Raw genomic sequence first — 16,343 nt, 5'->3', positions numbered from 1 at the left:
TTTAAACCCCTGAATTGTACTTCCAAACCAATCACTTCAAAAAACAATAAAAAGGGGTTTTGTTGCAGCCAGCGTATCACAACAGAACTGTTCCCCATTCCCTGTGGGTCACCGTCCTGCTCCGACAGTCCCAAAGCCCATCCGTGCCACCTCCTCGGGTGAGCCCTGGGGTTCATCCGGTGCCACTCCCGTGCTTCTCCACCGGGATCATCAATGCACCCAGGACCTACCGCGCACTGCGGGCACAGCACGAATTTGGCATGAGCGGAGCGGGACGGACACGGGGGCTCCACAAAGGCCCCTTGTCCCCGCGAAGGGCTGGCGCTGGCTCGGGGCAGGGCGGGGCAGGCGGCCGGCACCTCCCGGGGGCTCCTCCCCTGGGGAAGGGGCTTGGGGGAGCCTCCCGGGATAATGGAGCTGTCTGGGGAGGGATGCAGGGAGGAATACGTGGATGGTGTGCATTCATGTTGTGACCAGGTTTGGGGACAAGCAGGAATTGGTCTCAGGGCTCTGCATGAGGACAGTTACTGACAATTGCCCCTCCAGCACGTCCAGCTCAATCCCACCTGTCCAACAGGGCTGAAAGGGAGGAAAGTTAGGCCAAGGACCCACCACTGCTTCCCCTAGCTGGGGGAGACCTGCCTGGCACTGACAGGGCCAGGGGTGCAGACAGGGACACAGGATGGGTTTGGAGGGGGCATAGCACCCATCATGCATGGTCTGGGACTAACCCTGCACCGAGGGAAGAAAGGAGGGACAAAGGGAAGCAGTGAGGAAGGAAGGACAGGTGCGCAGATGGCACTGCCCCATGCAGCTGCCGGGATGAAGCCAGTGGCAACCCATCAGGACCAAGCTCCATCCCATTCCCAAGGTGCAAATCCTTTCCCCTAACCCTTCCCAAGTATCTCCTCCCACCGTGAGCACTGACAGGATGAGCCTGCAGTCCCCTGCCCTGTGCCATCAGCCCCCGACGGTCTTGCAGGAGCAATCGAGTTAAAATGAAGTAATCACTTTTCAAGTACAGTCATTTGCAGGAAAAATATAGGCCTTGCTGTGATTGCAAATGGTCTCCACTGCAACCATACCTCCCACTCAAGAGAGAGAAGTTTTCAGCTCCGGGGTGCTCAGTGACAGCAGCCTCAAGTGCAGCCAGTGTGGCTACATCACATCTTATGGCTTCTCCCAGGTTGGGGGTAAAGAGATGGGATTTGGGGCTTTGAATTCTTAGGAGCCAGCAGTACTTTCAGGAGGATTCTTTTGCTCTCAATATCTCTGTGAAATGGCAGGTTGAGGGAGTGGGGCTGCCCTGAGCCCTTATCCCAGAGCCCAGGGATGGGGCTGCAGCACCCACTGGTCCTCCCCAAACCACTGGGTGAGCATCTCCATACTGACCACACCAAAACCCTTTAAATTTTGACTTATTTCAGAATACCATCTTTTGCTGCCAGCACAGTTATTCCTCATTTTTTCCCGTTAAACCCACAGGACACAGAGCCTATCACTCCCAGCAGTGCCTTCCCTGCAACAAATGGCTCTTGCAGAGCTGCTGGGACACAACACCCCACATTGAATTTTAAGCAATTCATCCTACAAAAAAATTTTTGCCTTCTGTTTTTTTTCCTCCTTTCCCCTTTACTCCAGTCTCTCCCTCTTTCTCCCATATCCCCCCATTTCTTTTTCTATATCTCCACCTATCACACCCCCATCCAGCTCTAACAACTCTCTGCTATTTTCTTAAATCACCTGCCTTTTGCTAATGCCAAAAGCCCTCTTTCTTTCTTAACAGACAAAATAGATTATCTCATCCTGCTGTTCTCCTCCCTGTCTGTCCAGCCCCAAGTGGTCAGACGCCCGCCGCAGTGCCATGGCCGGATGTAATAGGGCTATTAGATGAGTTATCACAGCCTGAAAGGATGAAATAACTTCTGTGCCTTCATCCAAATAAAACTCCCTATTCCTGTTCAATGCAACAAATGAACAAGAGTTCCCAGGGGAAATAGCTAGGAAAATGTTAGAAGATGTTACAAGGTGTTCGAAGATGTTATTTAAGATCCAACCCTTCACCAAGCCACCTCTTGGTTTGGGCTCAAAGGGCACAGGGGTTTCTCCATGGGGAATTGGGAAGCCCAAGGATCAGTGCCAACACACAGAGCTAAATCCTCACCCGGATGCTGCTCCAAAATTTTTTGACTGCTCAGTGGCACAACCTCATCAATGTCCCACATCTGGCTGAATCCTTGGACCACTTACATCCAGCAAACTGCTGTCTTCTCACCCCAGGTACTAATTCCAAGGAGAAACTTTGCTCTTCATCTCAGAAAGAGATGTCTCAAGCTGTCCCTGCATTTCCCGAGACTCCATGCAATGTCCCCAGATGTGCAGGTGGAACATCCAGCCCAGCCCACAGCAGCATCCCCTGCAGCCCCTGCCCACAGCAGCATCCCAGCCCCTGTGGGAGATGCTCTGGAGCTAGCCAGGAGCTCTGGGTGAGCCCTGCAGGCCACCACTGCCCTGGCCAGCCCTGACCTCCCTGTGCCACCAACTCCCCCAGTGGGGTTTCACAGGACTTCCTTAGAGGGATGCAAACCCCCAGGGCCTCCCTCCTGGGCTGGTGAGGAACAGCCCAAGGCAGCAGCTCCACCGCAGAATTTTAAATCCCAGCACTTACTAGGAATTTTTGCAGACTACTTTTAACCCCAAAATACACCCCAGTACCATGCACCATCCATCTGTCCACCTGCTCAGCAATTCACCCAGCCCAGCTGCCATTCCAGCTGCTTGGATTTGCCCATCCCTAACCTCGCAAGAAAATGACCTTGATTAAAAACCGACCAGAACCAAGGCATTGGACCCAGCCAGTTCTACACCAAAGCTCTTTGTGCTGCTCCTTCGGTATTGCCTCAGGATGGAGGTTTTCTTTGGGGGGATGTAAATCAGCTGAGGCATTTTGTGTCTCTGATCACATCCAAAATCACAAATGTCATTTATTTTCAGACCTGAGGTTTGGCTATTGCTCAAATTTCTCATAATCATGTCTCAGTGCTGACAGGCTGGAGCCTGAGCACAGAGCTGGCTGTGCAACCAGCTCCTTTTAAAATCCAACAGCAAGGAAAGGAGGGAACAGTATTACATCCAACGTTTATTTATTATCATTTTAAATTTGGTTTTACATCTTGTTTGGGTTTATTTTGTTCAGTTTTACGTGCAGGGGAAGTGTCAGCTCTCCTCTCTCTTGTTTGCCCTCCTCTGAGCATCAGCAGCTCTGCTTTGGTGCCTTTTCAAACCCCATTGGGGAAAGGATGCGCTCGGCAGTTTGTGACAAAAAGAGTTCATCGGGCATTTCATGGGAACAAATAAAACCAACTGACTCAGGAATGGACAGAACCCAGACATCCATCAGTTCTTTTCCCAAATAATTGTTTGTACTAACAACTTCCTGCAATGACGGGGAAATTTCAGGTCTACAGACAACAGAAGGAAAATGAGAAGTTAAAATGCAGTTTTTAAAGGATAAGAGACACCAATTTGGTGCCTTTCTTCACCTGGGCAACTTTTCAAGCTGTTCCAAGAGATCTTCCCTGCCAAGTCACTTGGGATGATGCCTCTAGGTGCCATTGTGGCAACATGGGGCCCAAAAGAAGCATCTCCCCAAAAGCAGCATCTCCCCTCCCCACCCCGGCTGTGTTCTTCCTCATCCAGCTGGATGATGCCCTGTGGACATCACACCTCACTTCTGAGTCACCTCCCAAACACCAACCTCCGAGACCAGTTCCTGCACTGTCCCAAGCTGGAAAAATGCCTGAACAGGATGATTTTTGCATCAATCACCCTGAAAGTCCAGGGATGGAAGAGCTCCACTGCACAACCTGAATATTGGCAGCACAGGAAAAAGCTGTGATGGGAAAAGCAAGGAGCAAGCAAGGACGATGTCCCAGCACAGCTGGATCCTCTCAGCATCTCCCTCTCCTTCCTTATTTACGGCTGGAGCTGAATCCTCCTTGTTCATCTCCTTGGCAGAGGATCAGAACTCATCAATTCTCCATTCGCTACCGAGTGTCATGTTTCTTCCCAGGCATTTTTTCTTCATTATCTGACAATAAAACAACTTAAAGGGGGATTAATAAAAAATCAGAGAGGCAAAAAACAGCCACCAGTGTGCTTAAAAAAATAAACCTCTGTGGGCATCCCATCCCACTGCCCTCATCCCCATGTGGACCTGGGAGCATCAGGCACACGTTTTGAGGTGAAGAATTCAATAGTTTATGGGATTGTCCAGCTCCATCAGAGATGTTAAATGAGGGATTCAGGGATAAACCAAGGATTATGTAAAGCAGATCTTTAAGGACAATGTGTTTTCCATTCAAAGATTCAGGCATGTCTAACAAAAAGCAATTGATGTCAGAGCAATGGGGCTCTACCAGCAGTGCTGGGTTTGGGGGGAATGAGGCTCAAAATGGGAAAATAACCAGCTGAGCTGTTCTTAAGCATTACAAAATGCAGGAGGTGGGGAGGGACTGGCCCCAGGAGCCTGCAATGGACACAGGAGCAGGATGGTGGCTGCAGTGATTGGAAGAGGGAGAAGGAGCTCAGTGCTCGAGCACCGGGCAGCCCCTCTGCCGCCTTCCCCCATGGGGGATTCTGAGCATCCCCTTCTCTGCCTGCACAAAGAAGATCTTTTGCAGCTTGTTTGCAAGCCTTGTCCTTTTGGTGCATCCCAGCCCTAAAATCCCATCCCAACCTCCTGACCTGATGTCCAGGGGATCCAACAGGGCTTGGACCACATCTAGCTGCCCTGGAACAGGCACAGAGATGCAACATCAAAATCCCCTCAGAAACCCTTCCCAGAAATTTCTCCAGACTCAGCTTTTTTATTTTTTCCTAAACAAAGCAGACACACCTTCCATTTCTCCACCAAAAAGGGAAAAGGCAATAAATTATTATTCCCTTTAATTAAAAGGGGTGTCAGTCTTATAAGCAGTTAATTAATAATTCCACATTAACTTAATTAAGCTCTGGGAGAGCTGGAGGCAGAACAGTCCACACGAGGTTCCTGGGGTCAGGCTGAACCTGCTGGGCTCGACTCCTCCTAAACCAGGAGATAAAATCTCTGTCCTCAACAGGATTTAGGGATGAAATCCCAGCAAATGCCACCCTGGTGTCACAAAGGTGCTTGTTCCCACCCTGCGTCCCCTCATGCTTGCAGGAACAAATCCAACTTATCATCAGCACTTTTGCTTTCCAGCCATGCCCAAGTGTGAACAACTCCAATTAATTGATGGCTGTAAATCATGATATTGTGATAAATCAGAGCTCATTAACAATAACAGGGGTTAAAGCAGAGGGGAGCAGAGGACAGCACTCCTTCCCCCTGCCAGGTGCTGGGGAATCATCTCCTCTTCCTCCTCTGCCCACCCACTCCTAAACCCTCAAGTGCAAAGTGGATTTTCATGCAATGCTCCTATAAAAAAGTGCAATTCCAGGATATGAAGTAGTCATTAATCACCCAGAAATTGTGCTTGTTACAGGAGAAACATTAACAAAATAATCATAAATCGTCTGCCAGCTCTGATTTGCGGGTGCACACGTTTGCAAGGGGATGGAGAGGCCTCTCATTTGGCTTCTGTAATTAGTGATTAACCCTTTGCCATGCGGGGCAGAGCACGGACACGACCAGCATTCTACACCATGGATTGCTCGTGCATCCCCCCAACAAAAAATATCTGAGGCATTCCTGGCGTCCTTGGAAAGCTGTAGGTTTTGAGGTTATTAAAATCCCATTATTTTATTGCTGTGGTTAGATTAAAATGATTAAATGATTGAAATGTCCAGCCATGCTGGAGGCAGCTGGGGAGGCCCCTTCCTGTCTGGAGGTGGAGGTGCTGCCAGGACCTGGATGTGCCCAGGATCCCAAACCAACCAGGTGGGAAAAGGCTGTTTTTTCCTCTGACTCTGCTGTCCTTGCAGTGCCATCACATGGGAGACTTTTACATCCACCTACAAGTGACCTTAAGGCTCCTTATAAACTAAAGAAGTCGGTGAGAAAAGTTCATTTTAGTCTCTCTTCCCCGTGCTGTCACAGAGGCTCTGGTAGGAACACCCCTGAGCCCTCCAAGGCACCCCCAAAAGCAAATCATAACCTAGAAAAGGCAGAAAACCCGTCACCAGCACTTTGGAAGAGAATTTTTTCCAAACCTGAACTTTTCCTTCATCTTGAATCTGAATTCACACCCCAAAGAATATGTTGCTTTCCTTTTTTGTTAAAAAATTATGTGAACCTATCAAGCAGCTTGACTAAATCTTCTATTTAGGATCATGACAGTCTTAGGGCTGAGTCACCTGAGACAGAAAAGATCCTGCCCTGAGCACCTGGCCTTGTTTTAGTACCCACCAGTATCTGTCTGTGCTGGATCACCAGAATGGGGCCAGTCTTGGGATGATCTGTGAGGATCCAGGAGCAATCTGTGGGGCTGAACCAAGCAACTCCTCCCTTGGATATCAATCCTTTGCAAAGCAATTCTCTGTGACAGGCCTATCGGGAAAGCAGGAGGTACTGCTTCTCTTTACCCCCTCTGATCTAGTCAGTTATAATTGGAAGAGTAAATGAGACCTTTCCTTCAAGATAATTATACAAAACATTGAATTAAATAACTGTCGGGATTTTTTTCCTCACCACTTGTGTCAGGCATCTGTTGTTTTAAATAATCATCTGAAGAACACGTCCCTGCAGCTCTCCCTGCCGGGAGCGTGTCTATCCCAGACAGGGGAGCTGGAAGGCACTGGGTAGTAAAGCAGAGAAAAGGGGCTTTTCTCCCCCAAATCACAGAACCATGGAATAGTTTGGGTGGGAAGAGACCTTAAAGCTCATCCCATTCCAGCCCTGCCATGGCAGGAACACCTTCCACTGTCCCAGGTGCTCCCAGCCCCAATGTCCAGCCTGGCCTTGGGCACTGCCAGGGATCCAGGGCTGTGTCACAACGACGATCCTGGAGGTATTTTCCGATCTAAATGATTCCATGATCCAGTGACCACTCGGATCGAGATGCTCCTATGCCCATCAACAATGCTTGCCTGCGCAGAGGCGGGCACAGTTAATAACTTCAGACCGTTTTGGGGACAAACCAGCGGGAAGCGAGCCCGGGGAGGGCGCGGGGCGGCCCCACGAAGGCCCCGCCCCCTCGGCGCACGAGCGGCCGGGCCGCCTTAAGGCGCGGGGGCGGGGCCGGCCGGGGGCGGCGCCAACCCGAGCGTCACCGGCGGCAGCGCCAGGCTCAGCCGGAGAGCGCCGAGAAGTGCCGAGTTCAGCCGAGCGGAGACGAGTTCAGCCGAATGCAGCGAGCGGCAGCGCGGGTGCTGCGCGGGGCGCGGACCCTCCGAGTGCTGACCCCGCCGGCACGGACCCCACAAGTGCTGACCCCGCCGGTACAGACCCTCCGAGTGCTGACCCCGCCGGCACGAACCCTCCGAGTGTTGACCTCCCTGGTTCGGACCCCCCTGGTGCGGGCACGGTCGGCCACGGCGGGGGCCCCTCCGCTCGGGCTGCTGTATGAGCGGCACGGGGAGGCCGCAGACGTCGTGCAGTAAGGGGGGGACACGGGGGTGCATTGCAGGGGGTGCAGGAATGGGGTGGGTGTGAATGTGGGGGGGCATAGCAGGGAGGGGGTGCAGGCGTAGGGCCAAGGCTGGGGCGGGGGCGGGCGGGCACAGCTGGGCAGAGAGCTGGAGCTGCGGGGGTGCAAAGAGGAGTGGGGGTGCTGGTTTTGGGGTGCTGCAGGGCTGCTTTGGGGGTGCAGTGCAGGGGGGTCAGGAGTTGCCCATCCCAGGTGTAGAGGGTGGGGATGGGTTGCAGCTCCCTATGGGACCCCTGAACAGGTAGGGGACTGGAGGACCCTAGGATGCCCCAATGTTTTCGTGGTGCCATGGTCTCACAGGTGGATGCTGGGGGTGATGCCTTCATATCCCCCACCCTCCTGCTGCTGCTCTGTCAATTGGTCTTAAACCTCGTGTTTTTCTCAAAAAGCCTATTCTCGCATCATATAGGGTATGACAGGGAGGTCCAAGCTTCAGCATCGCTGTGCCCCAACTTGACCATGGGTTGCATCCCACTGATGGGTCTTCCCTTTGAGATCCCAATTTAGGGACCAAAGCAGCATCATAAGCATTTTTTGGGACAACTGCTGATGCTCAGCATCAAAAATCCTGGAAAGGGGAAATTGTCGTTTGGTGGAGTTTAAGCCTTTTTTTTCAAGGAAGGAGACTTTGAGCTCTTGCTGCCCCTCTTGATCCAGCTCAGTTCATGCTGATACATTATCCAGGTGCATCCAGACACCAACCCCCTGTTTTTTTTGGAGGACTGTTGCTCTTCCAAATGATCATTTAGTTGTGCAATGGTGCTTGTCAACACTGCTGCTTCCTGAGATTTGCTGTTACTACCCCATTGCTTGTGCAAGACTGGTCTTACTTTGTGCTTTGTGGCTTCTCCCTTTTCACAGATTTCCAGAAATACCCCAGTTTCCCATAACGCTCGAGCAGGGCAGGATGAGCCGTAAAATCCCCAGCCAAAACCGCAGCTTTTTTACACAACCTGCTGAGTTTGTTAAGTTTAGCGAGCATCTCTGAGCTTGGTGGCACGGGATTGTTTTGGGCGGTTGGCTTTTAGCAGCCTTCTTCAAAAATCTGTCCTTCTGTCTAACAGAAATCTGATTGTTTTGATAGGATGAGGCATACGGTGCTGTTAATTTGGGTGAGGTGTGTAGGTGATACAGGCACCCTCCAGCTTCAGCCACAGCACAGAAGACATCAGCAAACTGGTGTTAATGCCCTTTTCCTTTGTGTCTCCCTGTTCAGACTGAAGGACCTGGAAGTGCCCAAGCTGGGGGACTGCGATGTCCACGTCAAGATGTTGGCAGCCCCCATCAATCCTGCCGACATCAACATGATCCAAGGTAGTGTGTTGGGTTAATACTTTGCACATCGGTTCTTGCAGGATGCTCCGAGTTGGAAGGGACCCATGAGGATCTTTAAACCCAACTCCTGTCTCAGAGGGTTCAGAGATGGCTCCTGGTGTGGGGATTGGGTATGAGGGGGTCTCCAGCTCACCTCCAGCTTCCCTTCAGGAACCTACCCCCTCCTGTCGCCGCTGCCAGCCGTGGGGGGGAACGAAGGTGTCGGGGAGGTGCTGGAGGTTGGGCGCCGTGTGAAGGCTCTGAAACCTGGGGACTGGGTCATCCCTGCAGACGCCGGACTCGGTGAGTTCACCTCGGCACTGCTGGGTCCTTGCTCACCCCCCCCACAAAGCATCTTCCCAGGAGATTTTTGGGGTGCTGGAGCCCATGGGGGGTTCCCAGGATTGCCCAGAGAGCAAACCCATGGTCAGCTCCTGTGTGAGCGGCTGTGGGGATTTCGGGGGTTCCAGAGCAAAAGCACAGCTCTTCAAAGCACCGTCTTTGTAGGGTGTGGGTAGAGCCATGAACCCCTGCACTTACAGCAATTACACCTGATGGGACGGGACTCAAAATGGGGAACAAAACTCCATTAGGGAATGCTGGGCGAGGGAAGCAGGAGTTGGAACCAATGTGAGACCAATCATAATGAGACAGTGGGGATGATTGAGATGGGGTTATTTCTTACCTGTTTATGTCTTGGTTTATTTTCACCACATGTTTTTATTTTAAATTAATGAATTTGTTTTTATTTTATTTTTAATGTATTTTTTAAAAGCAAGCTCAGTTTCTGCTGCCCAGCCCTAGCAAGTGATGCTGCTTATCCTCCACAGACACAGGAACGTTCTCAAGAAGGATGGGGGTCCCCAGGGAAGGGGCTTCTGTACACAGGACTTACCATGCACCCTAGAACACCTGGAGCAGTGGCAATGCCATTCCTTATGCCAAACTTAAATTTAGCAATAATTTTCTTTTCTGTAGCATAGACCCTTTATGGGATGTCTGTGCTATTATAAAGCATTGCAGCAGTCTGTGTTTCTCGGGAAACAACCACATTTTGTCCCATCAGCTTAGAGCTTCCCTAAAGACCTGGGATAAAATATTTCACACGGGCAAGGTCACGGTGGCCTCTCACTGTAGTTTTCTCTTTAATAATGCTCTGCTGGGAAAGTGTGGGAATTTATTTCCCAACAAATGTCTCCTATGCTCCTCCAAAATGCCAATGGCCTGATATTTGCTGGTTGTGGTTTAGTGTCACAGCTTGTTCTTTGCCTATTTCCTCTTAAAAGACTTTCTGCTAAATGAGAGAAGGAAAATGATAGAGTTAAGAGCCTAATGGGGTATTTTTAAGCATAAAACCACTGTGAATAGATGATAGAGGGTTAAATCAGATACAAGCGTAGAGGGAGTAAAGCTGACTAAATTGGCTTGGAATATATGGGCTCATCCATAGGATGGAGAGTATTTCCATTATCTCTGCACACATACCCAGGGAGCCCCAGTCCCATTATCCCTCTGGGAAATGATTAGGCTTTGCTGGGTGATAAATCTTGGCAGGCAGCGAGGAATCTATTCCTTGCCTCTTGGAGCATTTTGACTCTACCCATATGGGAACCCATTCCATAATTCTCTCTCCAGGGTGTAGCTGGTTCCCAGCACCTGATGCTGCGGTGCCAAGGCTACAGTGTGAGCTGATGGTTTTCCTTTGCTTTCCCCCCTGCTGTGGCTGTGCCCATGGTGCTGCTGTTCCCAGGGACATGGCGGACACATGGAGTGTTCCCTGAGGAGATGCTGCTGAAGGTGCCCAGTGACATCCCAATGCTCTGTGCTGCCACCCTGAGCGTCAACCCCTGCACGGCGTTCCGTCTGCTGGCTGACTTCGAGAGCCTGGCACCTGGTATGGCCCTGCCATGAGGGAGCAATTCCACACGGATTTCCCAGCTGCCTCTGCAGTGGGAATCTGGGTTTATTCACATCCAGGTGACTCCGTCATCCAGAACGCCGCCAACAGCGGGGTGGGCCAGGCCATCATCCAGATTGCCAGGGCCTCTGGCATCAAGACCATCAATGTGGTGAGGGACAGGTGGGTCCTCTGGGGAGGAGCGAGTCTGGGAGCTGGATCTGATCATCCTGCCCATCCAACCCAGGATTTTCTCCCATTTCCTCCTCTAAGTTGTTCTCCAGCCTCTTCCCTGTTGTCCCCATGCAACGCTGGAGCAGAAGGAAGGAGAAGGGAGAACTCTGCTTCCTGGCTCATCTAGTCCTCTTTTTTTATCTCCTTTTTCCCCCCCCAGACCTGATCTCGCAAAACTGGTGGAGAGGCTGATGGCCCTGGGCGCTGACCATGTCATCACAGAGGAGATGCTGAGAAAGCCAGAGATGAAAGATATATTTAAGGTACCTCAATGCTGATCCCACTGAGAGATGGTCCAGGGCTGTTGCTGCTGTTCAGCACTGTGGGGAAATGCAGGGATGGTGGGAAGGACAAATTTCTCTCTAGATAAGGATTTAGCCCTGGTAGTGGAGGGATTTTGCTGCTGCCACAAGGGAAAGATCACAGATTTTGGTTCCAATCAGATTGGGCTTGAAGCAGCCTGGTCTAGCTGAAGGTGTCTTCTGCACATGGCAGGGGATTGGAATGAGTCCCTTCCAACCCCAGCTGTTCCATGATTCTGATGGATTTTAGCTCTACTACTCTCAGCAGCCCTCAGGTAAATGTTGAGGTTAATGCAGATGCTTTATCAAAAACCATGGTCCCATCCCCTAAAGAAGCCATAAAATTTGGGAACCTTTGTCATAACCCTTGCAGAGCATCCCGAGGCCCCGGCTTGCCCTGAACTGCGTTGGAGGCAAAAGCACCACAGAGATGCTGCGGCATCTGCAGTAAGTTTGGCTGGATGGTGGCTTGGGCACAAGCTTGGGGACAGAAACTGGCAATAGAGGGTCCTGCTCTGGAGTCTGTTGAACTTTTGGAGAGGAAAGATGAATGGAAAAGTGGTTTTGGGGTAACAACAGCGATTTGAAGTCTCACGCTGCTGGGGGTGGTTGGGGTCCAGTTGTGAAGGTTCCCCAGGTCCTGGCCAGGTGTAACTGGTGTGCCAAGCTGCAAATTCAGCTAATGGTGCACAGAAGCAAGAGGAGAGCTTGGAAAGTGGGATCTGAGGGGTAACTGGGGAGCCCTGGGTGCAAGGACAGCCCCAGCGGGGTTGGGGATGACAGAGGAGGAGGTGGCAACTCAGAGCTGCACTTTTGGGACCACCTAACCCAATACCCCTTTTCTTACTCCAGGCCCAAGGGGACCATGGTCACCTATGGGGGAATGGCAAAGCAGCCTGTGATGGTGCCTGTGGTGAGTACTCCCTCTTTAGTCTCCTCTTCTCCATTGCATGTCCCCATCCCCTCAGTACTGTGGGCACCTGGCTCTCCCCAGGTGCAGATTGAGACCCTCCAGCCTTTTTAATTTGCCTTATGGAGTCCATCACAGGATAAGCTGCGTCCCATTGCCGGGCTCTTGGCTTTTTATATGGAGGGTTTGGGCTGCCAAAAAATTCCAGGGGGGAAATGATCCTGCAGGTGCTGAGCATCAAACCTGCCCTGACTCCACACCTTGGAGTCACCTCTCCATATTCCTGGCTCACAAATGGGAGCTCTAACAAGGGGCCTTACTGCCACTTTCCACCACTGTCACACACTGGGAGGGGACACACACGTGTCACTGTCTGTGTAAGGGGCCATGGGAGTCACTGGATGCACAAGGGGGCATAGGAGTGTCACTGGGTACCAGGAGGACACACAGGTGTCACACATTCCACAGAGTGCCTTCATCTTCCGGGACGTGCGGCTCCGCGGGTTCTGGATGACGCAGTGGCGGAAGAACCATGCGCAGGGTGAGCCAGGGGGCTGAGGAACCTGAGCCAGGGGGACTGAGGAACCCCCCCTCAGGGGGGCTGAGAGATCTGAGCCGGGGAGGCTGAGGGACCTGAGCTGGGGGGGCTGAGGGTCTGTCCCCTGCCAGGCATGGGAGTGGGAACAAACCGCACCCAGCACCATCCTCACTCCCACTCACAGAGCCATCTCTCTTGTCCCAGTGATGCCTTTAGAGGCTGTGTAGAACAGAGGCTGGATAGTGTTAAAGGAATGAAGTATGAATTTATTAAAAGGCTTCCTTCAAAGGACACACCTTGGGCAGTACAAGAGCCTGGCCGAGGGTACACCCAAGATGGACCGTGGGTCACAAGTTTTCACACTTCTATAAGTTTTGGTCTGTTTCCATATTGGGGTTAATTGTCCAATTACAGTCCCATCCTCCCAGTTTGCTCTCCTCAGTTTGCTGTTGTTTGCACATTCTGGGCCTGAAGCTGCAGCGGTGTCCTTGGCTCTGGGGCTGGAAAAGGATTGTTCTGACTGAACTGTGAGGAGAACTTGCTGCCACTTTATATGAAGTTCAGAGTTACACACTAATGCAGTTCAGAATCTGGAAAATAAGAAAAAAAGCTAAAACTTAAGGCATCACCAGGGTGCTGAGACACTGGTGCTGGCCTCAGGCAGGGACCATGCCAGGGGCTCTTCCTTCAGCCCATAAGCCTGAGCTGGGGCACGTCACACTCAGGGACCCCATATAGCCTCGGGTGGATGTTCCCAGGGGTGGTTGATGGCCCTGCATGGCGCAGTGAGAGCTCCCTCCTTCCCGTGCAGACCAGGAGAGCATGGCTGCAATGATGGACGCCCTGTGCCAGCTCATCCACAGGGGCCAGCTGACAGCACCAGCCTGCACAGAGGTCCCGCTTCAGGACTACAGGGCAGCGCTGGAGGCCTCCATGAAGCCCTTCGTGTCCTCCAAGCAGATCCTCCTCCTCTGACCTGCAGCTCCTGGAGCCCTGTCCTGTTCAAATGGTTGTCCACAGACTTGAGGGGGGGAAAAGACCCTGCAGATCCATTCAATTTCTTTTTTTCCTTTGTTTTTCACATTTTGGATGCCCACTGAAAGCTTTAAAAGCCTCCGCAGCTTTGTGTGGAAGTGCTGCAGGAGGGAGGCTGCATCTCACTGTGGCTGGGGGCAGTTTGGGATCCCAAATGATGGCTCGCTCAGCTCAGGGTGTGAAAAGAGCAGCAGTTCCCCCTCAGATGTGCTTTTGGGGCTGGCAGGGCTGTAGTTATCCCAGCTGGAATGTGGGATGGGCAGGGAAGCCCAAGTTATCTCCCTGCAGCCCTGCTGCCTCTGGGCCAGCTCCGAGTAGGAGGAGGAAGGGGCATGGACTGCCCCAAATGACAAGGGGTGCTGTGGTTGGAGTGGCCCTAGGTGCTGCTGCAGCTCCTGGAGGAGCCCTGGGTCACCCCTGGCTGGGTTTGGCCAAACGCGCTGCAAGGGCCGGAGCCTCTGGCCATCGAGGGCTGGAGCCAGACCCTCAGTGTCCCTGAAGGCCCTCCAGTCCGGGTGTGGGACAGTGACTGTGACACTGCAGAGCAATGTGAAAAGATTTATTATTGAGAACAACCAACAACGTGTTCTTGCTTCCTCCTGTGCTGCTCTTCTACTCTATGACCCCACAAGCTCCCTGTGGCCCCTGCTCTTCCCAGTCCAGCCGTGCCGAGGCCCGGCAGAGCTGGCTGTGCAGGTGCAGGTGGGGCAGTGGCCGCGGGCCGGAGTGCGGCCAGCCGCCGGCCCCAGCATGGCCATCCCAAACCACGGACGGGAGGGCGGCGGCGGCTCAGCCCCGGGCCCCTGCGCAGCCCCTGGGTTTGGCTGCCCAGAGCAGAGTGTGGGCAGTGCGAGCGTGCGGGGCCCGTGTGGGGCAGGAGGGGCGGCGTGGGGCCGAGCAGGAGCGGCCTGCAGGGCGCGGGCGGGGCCGTGTCTGCAGGGCCGCTTGTGTGGGGAGGGCCCGGCAGTGCCCTCCCGGGGGGCTGTGCCGGCCTGGGGGGCTGTGCCTGCCCGTGCCTCGGGCACCGTGCAGCCGCTGCTCGGACATGTCTGGGTGTCCTCATCCTCCTCCTCCTCCGCTCCTGGTGCCGGCTGAGCATCCCACCTTTTCCTTGGGAGATTTGCCAGGATCCCAGTGCCCGGGGGGGGCACAGCCAGGGGGTTTGTGCTTTCCCCAGCACCCTGCAGAGCCCTGCGGACACAGGGCAGGTCATCCCTCGTGAAAAAGGGGTTGGAGTAGAACAGCAGCTGCAAAAGGCAAAGGAAAGGAGTTGTTTGCTGCAAGGAGGAGGAAGAAATCTGAGAGAGAGCCAGGAGCTGGATGGAAAGGACAAATGGGTGTTTAAAATGGGTGTTTAAAGGACTGGCTTTGGCTGAGTAAAGTGTTAGGACAGAGCTTTGTTAAGTCACATCCACCCTCATGTTTTGAGCATTTGGGAGCAGAGAAGTGTAGGGTTTTCAAAAGCCGGAAAACTGCTGAAGAAACCCAAAGCCCGCTAGTTTTCAGGCCCCTCAGCGTGTCCAGAGTAACTGACCCCAAGACAAAACAAAGCTGTTGCTCCCATCCAGTCTCCAGCCTTGTCAAGGCTCATTTTAGCTGAACTTTAACCTCCCTGTGAGTGTCCCAAGGAAACTCTGAGTACCTTTCCCAGTGCAGACCCAGCTGCTGCTACTGCTCTGAGTTCCTCCATGGAGGTCAGCAGGGGAGAATCCCCTTCCATTCTGCGGAAGCCATGGAACATGAGCTGGAGAAGGAAGCTTCTCATGGACTCAGTTTCAAAGATCTTCTGGGGCCCCCTCCTGCCCAGCACTTCCTTCCTGAAGAGCTTTTCTCCAATCACAATGCAGTTCCCATCGTTGCCCCACCAGATCGACTCGAAACTCTGGCTGCTCAGGATCTCCCAGAGCTTCTTGAGGAAAGAGTCAGTCAAAGGTTTGGTGCTAGCAGAGATCTCTAAGGAGAAAATTTTCATGTTGTGGTCCCAGGATTCATCAGGCCAACCTTCAAGGGCATTTTTGTCTGCAGGGGGTCCCACAGCAGCATCCCACGATGGTCCCATATCATCTCTGGGACGGTCAGGAGAAGCTGAAGCCACCCACCAAGCTGGATCCTCCAGGACAGAAGCACAGGATGTCTCCTGTGAAGATAGCTCCATTTAGACTTATTTTTCCACAGCTTGGCTGCCTCCAACCAGCTTCTTGGTCCTGACAGTCAGCAGGATGGAATCCTGTGGCTCCAGCTGCCTGGCAAGTTCTCCCGTCTGTGTTCCATCCCAGTGACATCACAGCGTGACACCTGTCTCCTGGCAGCAGGAGGTGGGAGATGCAGAAATAACTCCCAAACCCTGATGTCCCAGAGATCTGTTTGAGCCCAGAGCTGAATCCAGCTGTATTTCCATGTGGAATGTCTGGCCAGGGCAGTGCTGTGTCCCAGTGCCCCTGGGAGCAGTACCCAGGGAGGGATGGGGAAGGGGACAGCATTGGAC

General features: G+C 52.7%; 1 protein-coding gene across 3 annotated transcripts; it reads left to right on the top strand.

Moving 5' to 3' along the window:
• The first annotated feature begins 7,163 nt into the window (after nt 1-7,163).
• Nucleotides 7,164-14,454, top strand: MECR (mitochondrial trans-2-enoyl-CoA reductase). Of its 3 annotated transcripts, none has more exons than XM_071453369.1 (10): nt 7,164-7,577; nt 8,845-8,942; nt 9,114-9,245; nt 10,693-10,836; nt 10,920-11,022; nt 11,234-11,336; nt 11,749-11,822; nt 12,228-12,288; nt 12,754-12,826; nt 13,635-14,454. In XM_071453369.1, exons 1-10 carry the CDS (start codon nt 7,327-7,329, stop codon nt 13,796-13,798), a joined length of 1,203 nt encoding a protein of 400 aa, XP_071309470.1. In that variant the 5' UTR covers nt 7,164-7,326; the 3' UTR covers nt 13,799-14,454. The 3 variants fall into 3 exon arrangements, with proteins under 3 accessions (XP_071309470.1, XP_071309469.1, XP_071309468.1); XM_071453368.1 differs by having other exon boundaries at nt 7,283-7,419; XM_071453367.1 differs by having other exon boundaries at nt 7,371-7,494.
• The last annotated feature ends 1,889 nt before the right edge of the window (nt 14,455-16,343 follow it).

The sequence above is a fragment of the Agelaius tricolor genome, unplaced genomic scaffold (genome assembly GCF_023055355.1).
Source record: "Agelaius tricolor isolate 1412-34295 unplaced genomic scaffold, bAgeTri1.0.p SCAF_36, whole genome shotgun sequence".
Classification (NCBI taxonomy): domain Eukaryota; kingdom Metazoa; phylum Chordata; class Aves; order Passeriformes; family Icteridae; genus Agelaius; species Agelaius tricolor.
This window is presented reverse-complemented; position numbering and strand designations above follow the sequence as displayed.